Source organism: Pithys albifrons, chromosome 15 (assembly GCF_047495875.1).
Source record: "Pithys albifrons albifrons isolate INPA30051 chromosome 15, PitAlb_v1, whole genome shotgun sequence".
NCBI lineage: Eukaryota > Metazoa > Chordata > Aves > Passeriformes > Thamnophilidae > Pithys > Pithys albifrons.
The window spans coordinates 10,369,096-10,387,139 of NC_092472.1; the positions used below are offsets into that span (position 1 = coordinate 10,369,096).

An 18,044-nucleotide genomic window follows, 5' to 3' on the forward strand; every position below is an offset into this window, starting at 1 on the left:
CACAAAACTCAGCTATGAATGTGGCTTCCTTCTGAGCCACTGCATTCAATGTGTGCAGCAGTGTATTGGTCACACACTGCACACAGCTCTTGGCTGAAAAATTTGAAAGGAGAGTAGTTGAAATGGAAGGAGCTGCTTCGTAGGAACGTCTGGAAGACTGAAATCTAATACTGACCTAATCTCTCACATCCCTGTCACAGTGTCTGGACTGGCTCTGGCTGCTGTGCTGGACAACCATCTAGAGGTATGGACAGGATAGGAAAGAACAGCTTTGGGTCACTCAGATGTGCTGCAGGACACACCAAGGGCAGGAAAATACCTTGGGAGCACCAGAGAATGTTGCTGAACAGGGAAACAGGAGCAGCCACTGCCAGTGGTGAAACTCAACAAAAGTGTCTACACTGGGAAGACTAAAGCTGGTGTGAGGCACAGACTGCAGCTTCTCAGAGGGATATGGCCAAGAATGGACCTGACCAAGGTATAAAACTCATTACTGGATAGAACTGGTGCTGCTTGCAGGATGTTTTTCGCTGAGGCAAATGCCAAGTGTGGTGCATCTGTTAGACCTCATAGAAGAATCTGGCTGGGCTAATAGTATGTTTAAAAGCCAATGCCAAAATTTTGGGTATTGGAGAAAGGTAAGAAAACATGTGGGACATTTTGCAAAATTTTATAGCTGACAGAAATGCTTTCAAAACAAGACAACTTACTCTCGATGAGAGTCCTTGTTCTCACCAAGTCTCCACGAGGTTTTGGCTCTTCTTTCTTGATGGGAACCTTGGTGACTCATCCTAGATCCTGACCTTAGTGCTAGAGCCTGGCTTTCCCCCTTTGCTCTTTGCAAACCAAAACTGTTTGGGAAGTGTAAAAGAGTAGTGCAAACACTCTGAACTGTTGTCATCCATCTGAAGGGCCAAATTAGTGCTGACAAGGCCAGTCAGACTAGAGGGTGGATCTTCTACTGCCATGTGTTGCAGAGCTTGCAAAAAATTTGGAATTGGAACTACTCCTGGGGCTGCTGCTGGTTCTCCCAGTTGCCACGAGACTCAAGGGAATGATCTGGCAGCAGAGAAATGCCAAGGAGCAGGTACACCGAGCACAACCCCAGCCACTGTAACATGGGTCATACCTTTTTCCCTTATCTTTTTTATGAAGTCATTTTGGGAATTTCTTTTCCTTCAAAAACCATCTTTGAGATATATATTTTTCAGGATTCATCTCTCTCTCTCTTTTTTTTTTATTATTTCTTTTAAAAATGCTTTATCTGTGAGTATAAAAAAACAATAAGAAAGTGGCCTGGGGTCAGGTGTAGAGATGTGTCCCATTAGTGAGCTGGGCACTTGGCCTTTTCAGTAATATAAAATTTCCAGGAGATATCTGGCTTATGAGTCAAGGCTGAACATCATCTGCAGATCATCAAACCTGTCAGCCCAGTGCCTCTTTGTGCAGGAGGAACTGGTTGGTGACTGGTGGGGAGGTGTTAACAGATAGATGAGAGATGGTTGTCTCTGCTTAGAGGGGGAGGCATTGGAAGGGCAGTGACTTCTTGGGCAGATGACATGGTCAAACACACACGTGATGTGCACAGAAGGTACGACCTCAGTCACATTTGACCCCCACGTCCATGGGGTGTGTCAGTGCTGTTCTACAGACACAAGAAGTTTCCATGTAAGGGCCTGAGCTGCACGAGTGAGGCACATGCTGGAATGACTCCATGAGCTGGAAGAGCTCCCTGAGTGTGCACACTGTGCACCTGCAGCAATGGCACAGCCCCAGCTGGTCAATCAGTTACTGGTGTTAACAAAGCAGGTTCAGGACTCAAGAGTGTGTGTCATGGACCTCAAATAAAACTCCACCACGGGTTGCCTGAAGACATCCACTAGCTTCCAAATACTCTCTAATGCAGAACTAACATCGGGATCTGGGTTTCAAATGGTGGACAGTGCTCTGGGATGCTCTCAAGACTCAAAAAATGTAGCAGAGCTGTTATAATAGGGCCACAATTAGAGAAGTTCTCCTCTGGTTTGGAGAGAAACTGTCTCTCCTTGTCTTTGCAACAATTTCAGCATGGAGGGTATGAGATAAAGCAGATGTAGACGTGCCCCCAAGCATGCAGGGCTGGAGTTAACAGAGGAACTAAATTTCAGGGGCGTTCTGTTAGTCTCTGCTCTATTCAGAACAGGCTGTCTATTTAATCACTGACTTTCAGTGATTTATAGAGGGTTGGTTAAATGTCCGTTAAAGTCAATGGGAGCCTTTTGATGTCAGGAGACTTCAGCTGGGCCCACAGTCTGCCCATTCTTGTAGCATCTGGGTATGTGGCAAGCGAAAAGCATGAATGATAAAGCAGGCAGTGAAAGTAAGGGAGGGCTGAAAGGGAAAAGCCTTCCCTTGAACAAAAGCCTGGCTCAAAGGTACAATGTTTCTCAGAGCTCTGAAATGCACAAACTGTTGCTTTCTTTTTTGGCTTTTCAATGTTCTATTTTGTTTTTTTAACGGAAAGTCTGTTCTCGGCTGTTATTACTTTTAAGTACTGCAGCCCCCATTGGTTGGGAGTGTTGTAGAAATGACTTCATTAGCATTTATTTAGATGTCTGCCTTAGGAAGCAGCTCTGATTGATGTGGTCATTGTCTGTATTTTCCAAATGACTCTGTTGCTGTACTTATCTCCGTTATGCCATTCAGTTTTAAGCAACTGTGATGGTTTTGGGTGTGTGTTGGAGCTGGATTTAATCTTCAGAACATTATTCAAATCCTAATTCTCAAAAAGTGACTTTGGGGGGCGGAAGGTTGTTGCTGCTTTTCCTGTTTTAAAAGTTGGGGTAATGTACGTAGAGAGTTTAAAAGTGTTGCCCCAAGTGAAGTGCAGCATCTCAGATGGAGCTGGAATCAGAACAGAGATCCTGAGTCCATCCTCAGGGTTTGTGAATGTGCTTTTCTTTTGTACACTTCTGGCCAAGTGAGGCAGTTTCTAGATGCCATGTGGATAAATGAGCCAGATCAAACAACTTCTGGCTGACACTTGCACTTGTTAAAGGCCAAAAAATTACTCTTCCATCAGCAACTTGTGAATATTTGGCACATCTACAACCACAGCCCAGCAACAGCCACTTCGAGACGTGTCCTTACACAGTGGACTCCAGGAAGACAGACCAGGCATCTGTGAAATGTGTGTTATTTAGGGGCAAAAGCCCATTCAAGGGCATCTGCAAAAACTTTGAGAGGGTTTTCCACCACTGAGTTGCAAAAGCATGAAAAAAGCTAGTCTTTTTTCTATGCTGCTCTTTAAATAATAGTAGTAGTAATTCTATACCCAGATACCTTTCTTTATTTTCAGGACCCTTTTGTCATTTAAAATCATCCCTCTCCTTGAAAACAATAGATGGCAAGAAAGTAAACTTGAAAGGCATTTTCCTAGACAAAAAATTTGTAGCCTGTCCTACTGCCAGTGGAGCTCTGGACTTCTCTTCTTGTAGTCAGTTAGAAAGCACAAGGATAACAGACAAGGGAGAGGGAATCAACTCCCACCTGACATGAGTTTTGATATCAAGAATAATGTCCCTGTTTCATGTGCAGCTTTTTTGCAGGATGCTGAAGTGGGTACTGAGTGGACACTCACTGCTTCCAGAGGTGTCTGGATTTGCATGAGGGACAAATCAAATCCCAGAAATGCCATTTGTTCCTGCAAAACACAGCATCCCTTTGCCCAGTCTCGATTTTTGTGGATAACAGGGTTATCAGCTGTTTAGCACCTTGCAAGTCTGGAGCCCACGTGGGTGTTGGCTGTAAAAGATGTCCTGGGAAAGACAAAATACGTGTTTCTTACGTGGCTATTAGTGCAGGGTTATTACCAGAGAGGAAAAGAGGAGAAAGCCAGTTGACAGGGAACACCTTACATTAGACACATGTAGCACAGACTGTTTCACAGTGGACGGGACAGCTGTAAATTCTTTTTCTTTCCTGTTGGTGGATCAGATTCCTTTGGTAGAAAGAGGGCAGGGTGCCCTGGGGAAATATCTGCATAGCCTGAGGCCCCCTCTGACATCAGGTCAAACATTCCGGGTCACATAACTGAGGGCTGCAGCGTGAAACTTAATATTACAATGGATCAAGTGCTTCTGGCACATGGAGCTGACGTGCTCCTGCCGGGCAGGCTCAGCAGGAGGGTGGGGAGAATGGAGAGTTCAGCCACGGCTGAGCACAGGGCTGGAGTGAGATGGATGGAGCCAATGGAGGGATAAACCTGAGCTGGATTCAGGTCAGCACTGGTGCCTCACCCACTGCCCATGGAAGGACTGTGGTGCTGGGAGATGAAGCTTGGCTGGGGTGGAAGTGGGACAGGGCAAGGGAATAGTTTTCTCTCTCTGGACAGAGGCAGAAAAAAAGCTTCAGGGGAAAAAAAAAAGTGAGCCTTGATATGCCCAAACAGAGGAAAGCACCACTTTCATCTTGTCCAATGCCAAAGTCTAAAATTACAGCCTATTAAATATTTAGGTCCAGAGGGTAAGGAAAAATTAGATATTGCACATATTTAAATGTGACTGACAGGCATTGCAGTGAGGAGACTGATTCTGCATCAAGAATGTGAAGTGGTCTGCCCCTCTTCCAGAAAAGTAAAGCCCAATGAGTTGCCTCCCAACCCCATTTTCAAAGCTCAAATCACTTTAAATCAATTTCTGCTGCAGATGTCCAAATAAGCTCCAGTTTCTACCAACTCTTTTCAGTAAAAATAGCTTATCCTCTGACATCTGGGAAAGGTGAAGGTGTTACCAAGTATTGAGCTGTCATAATCACTGTCATCATTTAATTTCTGATTGTTTAAATTCCCATTAGTTAGCTTTTCTTCTTCTTATATACTTATTACCATCTTCTGCTAGGAATGAGAGAGCGTGGCTGATGGGGAGGACTCCCATATTCTGCAGAAGTGGCATGTAATGTTTTACAAATGCATTCCCTGCCTGCAGCCCAAAGCGCATTGCAGGCTGAACTCTAACATCTTGAAAGCTCAAAGCAACGTGGAAAAGTACAAGTGAACAGCAAAACCCAAAGCAATTTTTACTGCAGCACTGCTAGTTCACCTAATAAAATGCTCAGAATTTGTAGAACTTCTGAGACCTTCTGAAACTTTATTGCCACTTAGGCTTGCCTCTGATTTTTTGTATAAATGAAATCCAGATCTTTAGGATGATACAGTGTCAGAAGTGTTAATATGTGTTATCTTGCAGAGTGAGGCTGCTGGTGGAAAGTGCTGGATGTGAGCAGAGTGAATCTTAAAATCATAGAATAAAAAATATCCTGAGTTGAAAGGGACCCATAAGGATCATTGAAGTCCAGCTCCTGAGCTTGCACAGGACACCCCAACAATCCCACCATGTGCTTCTTGGGGCTCAGGAAAGGTGCTGCTGCTACATGTGCAGTTTAAATGTTCCCATTCTCTCTCCTCCTCCTCATATTCCTCAAACCTTTTTCTGAAGAATCTGTGCCTTTTCAGACTCTCTTCCCTCCAGTGAAACTGATAAAAGGCTCTCCATTTATTTCTGACCAAACTCTTAAGGGGTTTGACCAGTTCTTTGCTATGTATCAACTGCTTTTCAGTGAAAGCAATTTAATTACTATTATGAGCCAGTATCTTGGAAATTTGTTTCTTTTGGAACTCTTTTCCAGTCCCCAAAAACATTATTTCCATGCCCTTATTTCTCTTGGATGGGCTCTTACACTGCAACTGCCCTGGGTTAATGCTTGCAGAATTCTGAACTGCTGGTTTGGCTGGGGTTATTCTCCATTGATCACCTTCCAGTAACTCCCAGTGACTTGGTGTCCTGCAGGTTGGTATTTGAGCTCTGCCTTTGCTTCAGTTCAGTTTCATTAGTATCCCTTTGATTTCACTCTTTGCAGTCAAGTCGAAAGCTCTCACAGAGGTAAGGGATGTCATACATATTACATCTACAGAAATTACAAATTATTCATCACAGCTAAATTCAAAGGCAGCTCTGTCATCTCTCCTACTGCTTCTGAGAGCTGCTCCCTTCAAAATCCTGAAGCCTCCAGAGTAAAACTGTTCTGGCTGGGAGAGGTTTTTCTTTTAGGTGTAACAGAAGGAACTGAGCTTGAGAGGGACAGACCAGGATGTTTTAATCTGTTCTGGTAAGATCAATGGTCAAGGCAGCAAATCATCTCACAAATGCTTCTAATGGTGAGATGACTGAAAACCAAAGCAAAAACCAGATTTGTCCTCAGACCTGGAATAATCCTGGTCAGAAAATCCTTCAGGGCCACATTTCTTAATTATGAGCTTGGAAGATTTCCCTGACTTTGGGACAGTGAGCACTTCTCTCAAGTGCCTGTTCACTACAGACAGACAAAGGGTCCTAACATGTAATTAAAAACATACCCAAATTCACATTTCCCTGAATTTCTTGTGTCTCCAGTACTGACTGAGAAATCAATTGCCTCTTTATACAGGTGCTTTCAGGAACTTCATAGGGTTTCCATTGAAGCCCTGTGGTGGTGCAGACTCCCTCACACTTGTCCCTAAGAATATCACAACATGAAGATGATTCTTCAACATGAGGCAGCACTTTATTCATGTGCTTCTTTGGTTTTCATGCCCAGTTCCCACTATAAGTGTCTTCAGGTAGCTCTGCTGGTCTGTGAGGCTTTGGGAGGGATGTGTGATCCCCTTGGGGTCTGCATGCCCAGTGCATGCCCAGTGTGCCTTTACACAAAAACTATAAAAAATGGCTTAACTGACAGGGACTGGGGTCACGTTTACCCACCAAACTTCCACTTTTTCTTCTGTATTCTGAGGAGGAGACCAGAGTTTCCCAAAATACATAAAATTTGATTTCAGTGCCAGTGAGTCTTATTACCAGATAAATGTTTTACTTCCCACTCAAAAAGCACTGCAGCTGTGGATGAGCTGTACTTTGGGATGACCAGCTCTAATTCAGCCCCTTTTTTATCTTGGTGAGGGCAGTGTCAAATGGCAAAACAGCAGCATCTTGGGGATGGAGTTTGGTTTGGTCAGAAAAACTGTGATTTTATGTTCTTCAAAAAAACCCCAACCAACTAACCAAAAAAAATTCAAACAAACTCAAACTCACATATCTTGAATTCTACATCAGGGTTTTTTCTGATAAAACTCCTTTCCTCCTGTTTCGCTGCCCCTTGCAGAGTCCAGCACTGCCAGTCCCAGCCCGGGAGCTGCACCTGCAGCCCCGCACGTCGGCACTGGCGGCCAAGGGGTGGGCGGCGAGGGGGGCTCCATATCAGCTGACCGGGGCGTGCTGTTTCCACAGCAACCCCCTCCCATGCCCTCCGGACCCCTGCGGCTCCCCGGCAGCCAAGGGGGCTGGGAAGGTTGGTGTAAGTCTGTTTGAGATGGAGCGGCTGCCCCGGTGCCCTCCTGGTACCTGCCAGTACCTTGGAGAGTCCACGCTGGGCTTAGTGCTGGTTAAAAAGGAGAAAGAAATCTGCCCCTGTAAGAAGCCACTAAAGGTGGCTACTGGACAGCCCCCAACCCTTGTACCTTCATGACATCCCTGGAGGAAGCTGGTGGGGTATTTTGGGGAGCAGTGTCAGCCTTGGAGACTTGCCAGTTTCACATGTTTGAGCCACTGAAGAGTTGGAACTGTCAGGAATCACCCGTGGGGCCAGCAGCTGCCAAATCCCACTTTGCCATGGCACTTTGGAAAGATGGACCTCTGTATCAGATTATGCCTATGTCCAGGCTCCCCTGTAGGAACTGGAGATTCAGGCAGGGCTGGAGAAAACCACATTCCTTTTTGCAGGTGAAGCAGCTTGGCTTTTTCCCTGGGAGGGCATTGGGGTTGGGGTGGGGAGGGAAGACAAGGGTTCAGGTGTGTCTTGGGTGCAGGTGAAATCAACAGCTCCACTGAGACCCTGCAGCTGGGGAAAACAGAGTTCCAGAGCCTGGGATAAGTGCAGCAGATGGCTCTCCAGAGCAAGGTAAGGATGAACTGGACTTCATTTATGTTTATTTGAAAGGTTTTGTTAGTGGAGTGCTTTTTCAAGGTCTTGCATTTGTATCATGTTTTTTGCTGGCTGGAGAAGCCAGGAAGTGAAGGTGTGGAGCTCAGGGGCTGGTGTTGATGAACTTTGTGGTTGGTTGTCTTGATCAAAGCAGTTCTGATTTTGCTGTGGTGGTAGAAATTGGACATAACTACTTGGAGGACTAAGTCTAAGCGGGAGGAGCTACAGAGGGGAGTGATTAATGCCTTGGTGTCTCTTAGGGAGTGCTGTGGGGGAAGAGTTACGGCTGGATTTTCCTCCTTCTGCTGCAGTTGTGCTGCCCCCTTGTAGAAAATGTGAAATTTATGGGTGTTCTCTGAAATGGGATTATTTTATCTCCCTTTTTCAGGGTTGCAATGAAATAGGAAACTCATGGTAATGGTTTTCTATTTCTGTTACAAATTCTTTCCAAAATGGATGCATTTACTGTATAAAGTAAATGAAAAATATTGCTTGGACTTCCCAAAGGCTCCAACACTGCAAAGCAAACTGCAGCTGTCTGTCCTTACATGAATTCTTTGTAGGGCCAAGACCTGAATTGGTTTGGGGATTTTCTTTCCTCTTTTCCCAAACAACCAGGTATCTGTTGTGAAGATATTAGTGCAAAAGGCACTAATTTTTTTGAGAGATATTAAAATGAAATCAGTGAAATAGGAGGTCCTTGCGTTCCTTTAGCATGGACAGGTGGATTGGACTTGTTGCATTTTGCTGTGGTGCCTTTTCCTGGGCTTGTCCCAGTGCTGGAGGGAACTTTTGATGGAGCAGCTCCCAGTCTGATGGCTGAGGTAGCACATTTCTTGGTGCTGTGGCTTCGATGGTGTCTAGACAAGGGCTGGTTACTGCCCAGTCATGTTCCCAAGGCTGACTCGGCGCTGCTGTGGGCTCAGCACCTGAATCACAAAAATGCAAGAACTGGAGCAATAGTTCTGATACGATCTCATGGCACAACCAGCTGGGGCCGCAGGCACTACAGCTACTGTTTAACCTCAACCTTGTTCATCCCAGACCAGTGAGTTATAGATTTGGGTAGGTCAGGATTTAGTTTCACATCCTAAATTTGATTTTTTTTCCTGATCACCTGGGTTATTCACTTTTCTCCCCTAATTCTAATTGATATTTTTTTCCAATTATTTGGAAACCTCCTGAAACTGACAGTATCTGCTGTGTGATTTGCATTAGACAAGTACAGTCAGAGTTCATGGAGACGCTTTGGGAAAGCTGTCTCCACACCTTGCTGAGTTGATTCATGCAGGATCAGCAAAGGCTTTGGAATTCTGTATATGCTTGGGATTTGCACCGAGGATTCGTGATGAAGAAATGCAGTAATAGTTTATCTCCCTCTTATGGCCGAATCCCGAACAGCCACACTGTGAGCGGGAGGGAAGGGAGCAGGGAGCCCCTGCACTGAAAGCTTTGGTGGTTGTGCAGAGGAGAGGCCCTGACTGCTCCCAAGCTGTTAAACTGAGCTCTCTTTAAGAAAGCTGGTTAAAATATATTTTCCACTACAGTATAAACCACAGAACATCTGTGAAAGAGTTAAACTGCTTCCTCCCTTGTGAGTTTGAACCAAGAACTGGATAAATATATAATCACAGAATCATCAAATGGCTTGGTTGGAAGGGACTTTAGAGATCATATAGATAATGGCAGTTTTGTTTCTGCTTCTTTCAGTGAAGTGTGCTTGAGTCAGTGCCTGACTTGCCAAGGGACTCAATACTGGTCAGTAAAACAGCTGATGAGGGCAGAGAATGGCCTGGGCTCAAGCCTTTACTCACTGAGTTACTCTTTCCCCGTCACTCAGCAGCACCATTACCTGATGCTGGGATGTGTCTTGAACTGATTATGTTAAATTAATGCTGTGGTATTGAGCCTGAACCACATGACCCACTCAAAAACCTCTGCAGTTGCAAAAGGGCTTGAGGAATGCACGTGCCCAAAATCCACCCTCAGGTGAAACTGTGGTCTTTCTGAGATGATCAGCAGCTGTGCTGGTTGCCTTGAGCTGTTGGTAACCTGTTCCAGATTGAACAGAACAGTGTCTTTGAAGCTGTAATTATAGAACAGTTACAAACCGAGTGTTTCAGGAATCATCCATTTATTTTATGTAATACTTGCATGAAAAATTAAAAAAAATAAATCAGAAAATGCCTATTAATAATTTACAGCAAGAATCAGTTTTACTTCAAGAATGTGTTAGAAAGACATTATTCATCACTTAACTCCCATTTAGTACTTGTAATTAATCTTGGGATAAAATATGCATGTCTGTAAAAATAACTTGGATTGCTTTGTGTGTTTGGTGATATGCATTACACGGTATTTTTTTCTGGAATAATGGGGGAAAGGCAATGGAATTCTGCTCTGTTTTTCTAACCTTTGGGACACTGTCAAAGAACAGGCATCAGAACTGTTGTAAGGCTGCAGTCCAGGGTTTGATATGAAGAAGGGAACACAGATGGTGTGAAAGTAAGAAAAGTTCTGCAGTGCTGCAAGTGATGCTGGAACTGAGCTATCTGCACAATGTGAAAATTGCTTATTGAATTCAAGTGTCTTAGGCCTCTTTGCCTCATCAAACTCCTCAGACTGTGTTTAACACATCCTGCATAGCAAAAACTGAGTCATACACTAACTTTAGTCAAACATCCTGCTACAGGAACAATTTCACTTCTACAGTGGGTACAAACTTGTTCTTTTGTTCTGGTGTGAAGATTTCTATACTGAGTTATTGAGGCTGGAATCCTGTTTTGTCAGTCACCAGGGACAGATGCTTATATTATCAAAGGGCTCTTCCTACCATCTATTCATCATAAGAACTTGGTGGGTTTTGTCACTGTCCCATTATGTCAGATGTGCTTCCAAGTCTCGTTATTTCCAAGACTGTGATCCAAAGCAAGGACTTGAGAGTCCAAACATTAAAGCCTATGATCCCAGATGTGGATTGGCTGCCTCCACTCATAAAGTGCTTCAGTTCTGAAGGTTCCAATAGTCATTGCAGCCATGCACAGGCTGAGTCCCACCAAAGGTACAGCAGTTTGACACAGCACCACAGCTGAGAGAACCTTTTAAAAACCAGAATGGCTGAGTTTGTTCTCCTTCACTCATCTGCTAAAGCACTTGTCAGGTAGGAAATACAGGTTCAAGTTCCCTCCTCATTGCAGTAAATCCAGCTCTACTTGCTGCTTTTAAAAACTGGTGTCCCTGCTTCCTGACTACTGATACTGTAATCCAGAATTTGCCTAAGCGCAGTCAGAATTCTTTTCATTTGTTCCTTCTGGACTCTTGGACCCATTTACCCCCTGAATAAATGACTCACTTTCGAAGTGGTCAAGACACCCAACCAGGAGGTAAAAATATCTTTTTCTGTTAAGAGTGGCCCTTAAGGCTCTAAGGGAAAACATCTACTACTGATTTGGAGAGCAGTCTTTAACCACCAAACCAACATTCCTTTACTTATACAGTTCTCATGATATTCTACATTTTTTGAGAGACATCTTACGTCGAAGGGAGTACAAATAACCATCATAACTGTCATGATAAGAAACAAACCCACGTTGTTAAACCTGGATTATGCTATGAACTGTGTAAGGTCGCCCTTTCATTAGGGCTCCAGCAATCAGGACTCCAAGATTTCTTAAAGTAGTTTTTTCTCAAGAAATTAAAATCTGAAAAAGCCAGAGCTCAGAGATACTTTTTGAAATGTTTTATTGAAAAAAGGTGTGGACATTTTCTGGCAGAATAGTTGATCACATTCTCTATTTGACTGTCATCCAGAGGACATTGCATGCATTCAAGCTGAAAGCATAGGACAGTTTCCACCAGGCACCTGAGAAGTGTCATGGGAAAGAGAAGTTTTTTAAGCTGAAAGGGACAAGTTTTCAACTGATCATCTACTCTCATGCCCTTTGCTTCCCAGAGTCACCTACGAAATAAGAGTTAAATCAGCTACAGTCATAGCCAACTGTAAACATGTTCCTGTGATGCAACAGAAGTTATTCACATAATTGATCCTGAAGCTTTATTTCCAGTTTTAAACAGGAAATGTCCTTCCTAAAAGCAGGCAGTGCAGTGAGTTACACCTGACTTGGCATCTACTACTCAATGCTGTGTTCTGCAGCAGAGGTGTAAGATGCTTCCTCTCATCTGGCTCATATCCAAGGACATTTGACAGCTCTTACTTGAATATCCCACCCCCAAACCCCTTTCCTTTCTTCATGCTGTTAGTATCATCTCAAACCACTTCCCTACCCCCTCCAGACAACAGCCAACTCCCTCTTCCTTCCCACCCCCATGACTAATGAATACACGCTGCTCTGCAGTTCACAGCAAAAATATCTTCACACTTTGACTGTCCCTCTGCACACAGAACTCCAGGTGCACCTGGATTTCACCATTTCAGTGCCTTCCCACAGGTCTGATAAAGGTTATTCATCTTAGGCAGACAGCAGTCCTGTACCAACGGGAACCGTAATTCATTGCCAATCTAAGAGGGTGTGTTGCAACTGCAGCTGCTCAGAATCAGAACTCCCTGCAAGATAAAAAAAAGAGTTTAGAGGACATAAAGGTACCTTCACAAATCACTGCATTTGGATGGACTAGAATATATCAACAGCTGTACTTTGCTCCAGGTTATAATGGACTTTTGAACAAACTGAAACCCACAAATGCAAAGATCTCAGGCATGAAATCTGCAAGTCAGAGGTAAGTAAGTCAGAATGATACGACAGGCACTTAATACTATCAAGCTAAACCTCGTGCTGGTTTTGCACTAATTCCAAGCATTAGAACAGCTATTGAAGGTTACTTATTCCTTTTCCTGTAGATTACAAGGAATATTTTTGCTGTCAGAAAGCCCTGGCCGATGGAACAATTCGCAATTAATTTTCTTCCATGCAGTATAGCTTTAAGTTCCACAGTGAAGCTGCAGATTGAAATTTCCCTTCAAGACAGTGGTTCCTCAGTAATGTGCACACAGGCCTCAATATTAAAATCAGCGTTTAGATCCAGGGCCTCAGTAAAAATGGGCACAGAGTCATTTGTGCTAAGACAGAGTAGCAATTATGGCCCCCTGAGGCCCATGGAGTTATTTTAATCACAAAAGCCAGAATGAACTTGTTTGGAACAAAGGCACCCTCAGTCCTTTCAGCTGGAGACAGGTTGCTCTATTTAAATCATTTAATTTGGAATGAAATTATTCACTCCCAGAGATGTTACCCTTACTCCAGTGGGGACTATTTTGGTCACTAACAATTCAACACTCCAGTGCATGTTCTGAAGAAGAGATATCTAAACCTTTCAGTGCTAAAGCACAATAACTTGTCAACACTCTACTTTCAGCTGTTTCAGTAAAGGATATATATTTTTAATCCATCTGATGTAGTTCTGAAGGCTATAGAGCCAATTCCATGTCAGTCGGTGCTGGATATGCTTTTTTTTTTCTGGATGTGCTTTACTGGAATAAAAGGCTTTTTGGCCTGATCCAAAATCAGCATTGGCAGAGTCTACAGTGTTCCTTGATAGCTGTTTTACATCATACCTATGTCTTCAGTCCTAGGGTATTTTTAGCAGACACTTCAGTGGGAGCAGCTCAGATGACTGTGTGACATTGACAACACGCTGCTGATCAAAGTGTCCTCCCTGCCAAGCCAGGGAGAACCGAAGTCTCCTCTATCTTGCATTATATAGAGATGAGGTACATGAAAAATGTAGACAGTAAGTGTAGAGATACAAGACCTTTAGGAGGCATCCTGAGATGGTGCAGGAGGATCCTTATTCTCAGGCTCTGGAGGAGGAGCTGGCACACTTTCCTCTTTCTTTTGTGCAGCCAAAAATTCATGAATCGCCCTCTCTATCTGGGGCCTGAAGATGTGGTTTAGTTTTGGATCCACCACCTGAGAAATAATTCTGTCCACTCCAGCTTCCAGCATTCCTGACCTTGAACAGACAAAGAAGTCATTCAGCTCCTCTGAAAAACTTCTCCCCGATCTCCTCCAGCAATTCTCCAGAGCCCTCCTGTCAACTGCAATTAGCATTAACATGGTGAGAACTGCAGCCTACTCAGTAGATCCTTAACAGGGAGTTGTTTCAATCACCTATTTCCCCTCACCCCCTCTCACTGCTCCCTACAGAATTAACAACTAACATCTGGTCTCCCAGGTACTTAAATGACACCTTGGACAAGAGCCACTTTTAATAGGGCTCATGTGGAAATGAGGTCAATATGAAAGCAAACAAACACATTTTGTCGCAAACAAGAGAAACAAACTATTCTGAGGAGGAGGGCAGGTGAGAGCAGTCTTTTCTTTGGCTGACTGGAGGAGAAGAGCCCTGCCCCCTAAAACCAGGACTGTCACTCGCTCCTTGTAACTGTTAGTCTAGACAGATGGGTATTAATTATAAAAACAAGACACTGAGCACACAGCAAAGCTTCTGGACTGAACACTAGTAACTGAAGTCAGTTATTACTTCAGGGGCTGCGTCAGACTCTTGGATTGTGGGGCACAGGCTGTCTAGAAGGCTTAAGTCATGTCTGCAAGGGAGAGGGGACAGGAAATGGAGACGTTGCCTGGCACTGGGAGAAGGAGCCACAGGACTATTAAGGCCATGAACGCCGGTGAGAGAGAGGGCGCAGGGTCAGGGCACATCGTGTCACTTCCAGGTGACAGCACAGGGCACATCGAGCATGAAACACATCTGGGCACCCTCAGGGCTCAGCCTTGCAGCTCCCGTACTGACAGGGACCCATCAGACTCCCCAGCATTGGGTCTCTACACTAATGGCCTGCTACTTCACACTCTTCTCATTACAGGCTCTCTGATGTAACATTTTTCAACTGTCCATTCTCGTGGTGGAGTAACATGAATTAAGGGCAAGCATTGAGACAGACGAGTCTCAAGGACTCCCAAGTAATGACAGGAAATTCTGTACTTCCATAGGATGGACATCCCTTCTCTAATTAGATTAAAGTGACATAGTCTTGGATTTACAAGTTCTAGCATGTGTTCTTGAAGTAGTTTGTTCTGTGAGCGAGACATTTTTTTAGCTTTCCTTAGAAGCAAAAATGGCATGATTGAGTTCCCAACTGTCTCTCTCTCCACAACTTCTACTATAAAGGTTTTCTCCATCTAATGAGCCAAGGCTCGTATTTCAGAATGCCAGGAGGCAGCAGCAAGAGATACTAAACCCAGCTCTTTCAGCAGCAGAGTTTAATTGGCTTTCTTTGATGTCACTCTGAAATTCAATCATAGAATCCCAGAGTGATTTGGGTTGGAAGGGACCTTAATGCTTGTCCAGTTCCAGCCCCCCTGCCATGGGCACAGATACCTTCCACTAGACCAGGCTTCTCCAAGCCCCATCCAAACTGGCCTTGGACACTTCCAGGGATGGGGCAGCCACAGCTTCTCTGGGCAACCTGTGCCAGGGCCTCACCACCCTCACAGGGAAGAATTTCTTCCTCATATCCAATTTAAACCGACTCTCTGTCAATTTGAAGCCATTCCACCTTGTCCTGTCACTCCAGGCCCTTGTAAATAGTCTCTCTCCATCTTTCTTGTGGGCTCCCTTCAGGTACAATTAGGTCACCCCAAATCCAAATCCTTCTCTTCTCCAGTGTAAACAATCCCAATTCTCTCAGCCTTTCCTCACAGGATTGGTGCTCCATCCCTCTGATCATCTTGGTGGCCCTCAGTGTAGAATCTTAAATAGCTCTACAAAAGCCCCTCTGCTCAGGAGTTCAGGCTGGTGCAGTGTGATTGCCTGACACACAAACTGTCCACACACACAAGCTTTGGCACCTTCAGGATCTGTTCTTTAAAGAATCTTTAAAGGCTCTTTTCTGAAGATAAAGATCAAGGTTATTCAGCTCAGTTCATCAGGTACAGCGTTGGTTATTTGCAGCAATAATTTGAATAGACAGCTAATACAAATACTGCACCACTCAAAAATAGCAATTTCAGATAAAGCAATAATGTGCATTTTGATGAGACTGCATCCATTATTACACCGAAACTTGGGAGAGCACGACAGAAAGTCTTGTGAAAAACTCAACTCTGCAAATTCTTACTTGGCTTAGGTGATACATTACTAATCCAACAGCTTGACTGTCATTTTACAGACAGCTGCTCACTTACTGAATCACACTCTGCCTGAGCCCATTCCGGAGCTGGTTTTTGTTCATGGCTGGATTCCATTCCTGTTTGTCCAGGTGGGTCGATACAAAGTTGTCGACTTTCTGCCTCAAATTTTGATAGGCTGGCTAAAAACAAATCAAAATAAATCCTGTTAAAGAGCTAAAATATCTCAAAACAATGTCCTGCCAAAGGCCCTCACAATTCATCTCCTGTCACATACAGACTGCTCTGTTGTCTGCATTCTCCCTTCTTTCACTCTCTGAACAAAGATAATCTTGTTTCCCGAGAACACAACTGGTAACTGCACAGAACAACCAGGCTGTTGTTACAATAATTCAAATAGCTGGATAGATTGGTTTTTAAATTGTTGTCTACTCATGGTATTACTTAGTGAAATGCAAACTGTGAGGACTGGAGTTGTTTAAGCAGAGATTTTGTTGTCTGAAAATCCTCCATTCCAGAATTCTTAGGAAACTGGACGAGCAATATTGTCACTAACAAAGAACTTGAATTATTTGCTTCTGCGGCACTATCAGAAAAAATAAGAATATATAAAAATTAAAAGAACAGTTATAAGAGTTATAAGAATAAGAGAAGAACAAGACAGTTATTTGAGTTTTATCTGAGGAAACAATTCAATAGCAATTTAACTAACAAACCCCTATAAATGCACAGGACTACCCGTATCTTGGATGCAAGGAAAGGACAAAAGGGTGACATTTATATTTCAGGGTCTGAGGTGCATTTGGGATGATGGGCTGGTGACAGAGGTGCACTGTCTGTCCTGGGCAGCTCTGACAAAGCTGCTTTGTGCAGGTGACCTCCTGGAAGGTTTTTGTGCCAGGTGCTGGACCTGGATGGCGACTGCAGATCCCAAGACAGGGCTCTTGCTGAAAGAGTAAAAGTCTGGGGAAAGCAAAATTCCACCCACAAATGTTGTATTTTTGACAGGGCAATTGTGAACAATCCGACTTCACGTTGACAACAAACGCTCAGGAGCTCATGTGGTGGCTGGGAAGTTAATGTCAAATATGTCTGAGAAATAGAATAGAATAGTCTGAGTCTCAGTAGAGAAAAGTGTTTGGTTTGGAAATAAAAGAGTACTGGAAATAAAGAAATATTGTAAATACAGGCTAAAGAGCAGCGCTAATCTCATGGGAAACCCTTTCCCTGACAAGGCCTGGGCTGGGCAGCGAAAGGCCGAGCCGCTCTCCGGCCTGTTCCTTCCCTCGGACACCGCTCCGAGGCGGGGTCTCCTCCGGATCAGCCTCCCGGAGGGGTCACACCGGGCCACGGAACCCCCGGCCGAGGGTGCAGCGCCCCAAGCGGGGCCGCGGGGGGGCCCGGTCCGGCGGTACCTTCGTGTCCACGTCGGCCAGGCAGTCGCGGCGGAAGCCGTCGAAGAGGCCGCGGCTCTTGAGCTGCTCCACGATGATGGCGATGAGCTGCGGGTCCCCGGGGGGCAGCGAGGCGGGGTCGGTGGGTCCAGGCCCCGCGGCCCCCGCACCGCCCCCGCCCGGGGCGGCCCCGCCGCCGCCACTGCCGCTCTCCGACATGGCCCGCGCCCTGTGCCGCCGGCGCGCCCGAGAGAGTCACCGCGCCGCGGAGCATGGCGGGGAGGCGAGTCCTCCACGGGAAGGGTGGTACCAGCCGCGGGCGGCGGAGCGGCCAGAAAAGACTACAAATCCCAGTGTGCACCGCGGCGCGTCCAGCGGCGGCCGGGCGCGTTGAAGTAGCGATGCATCACGGGAGTTGTAGTTCGCACTTTGGGATTTGCGGGAACGGCATGGGCGTGGGAATAAGCGTGCCGGGATAACCCAGGCAGTGCCGTCACAGGGTGTTGGTCACGCAGGGCTCTGCTCCCCGCGTCCTTCCGGAGCACGGTCA

At 45.1% G+C, this 18,044-nt stretch overlaps 1 protein-coding gene across 1 annotated transcript; it reads right to left on the reverse strand.

Annotated features, from left to right (window-relative positions):
- Window positions 1–11,716: 11,716 nt before the first annotated feature.
- Window positions 11,717–17,741, reverse strand: BOD1 (biorientation of chromosomes in cell division 1). The gene is made up of 4 exons (XM_071569838.1): window positions 17,516–17,741; window positions 16,158–16,282; window positions 13,762–13,962; window positions 11,717–12,556 (listed from the first exon to the last, which is right to left on the reverse strand). The coding sequence occupies exons 1-3, from the start codon at window positions 17,711–17,713 to the stop codon at window positions 13,764–13,766; spliced, it is 522 nt and encodes a 173-aa protein (XP_071425939.1). The 5' UTR covers window positions 17,714–17,741; the 3' UTR covers window positions 11,717–12,556; window positions 13,762–13,763.
- Window positions 17,742–18,044: the final 303 nt, after the last annotated feature.

Coding starts and splice junctions, on each gene's coding strand:
- BOD1 (XM_071569838.1), bottom strand. CDS start 17,713: ATGTCGGAGAGCGGCAGTGGCGGCGGCGGGGCCGCCCCGGGCGGGGGC. Junction 16,283..17,515: donor TGGCCGACGTGGACACGAAG/GTACCGCCGGAC, acceptor ATTTGTTTTTAG/CCAGCCTATCAAAATTTGAG. Junction 13,963..16,157: donor CTCAGGCAGAGTGTGATTCA/GTAAGTGAGCAG, acceptor TGTCTGTTCAAG/GTCAGGAATGCTGGAAGCTG.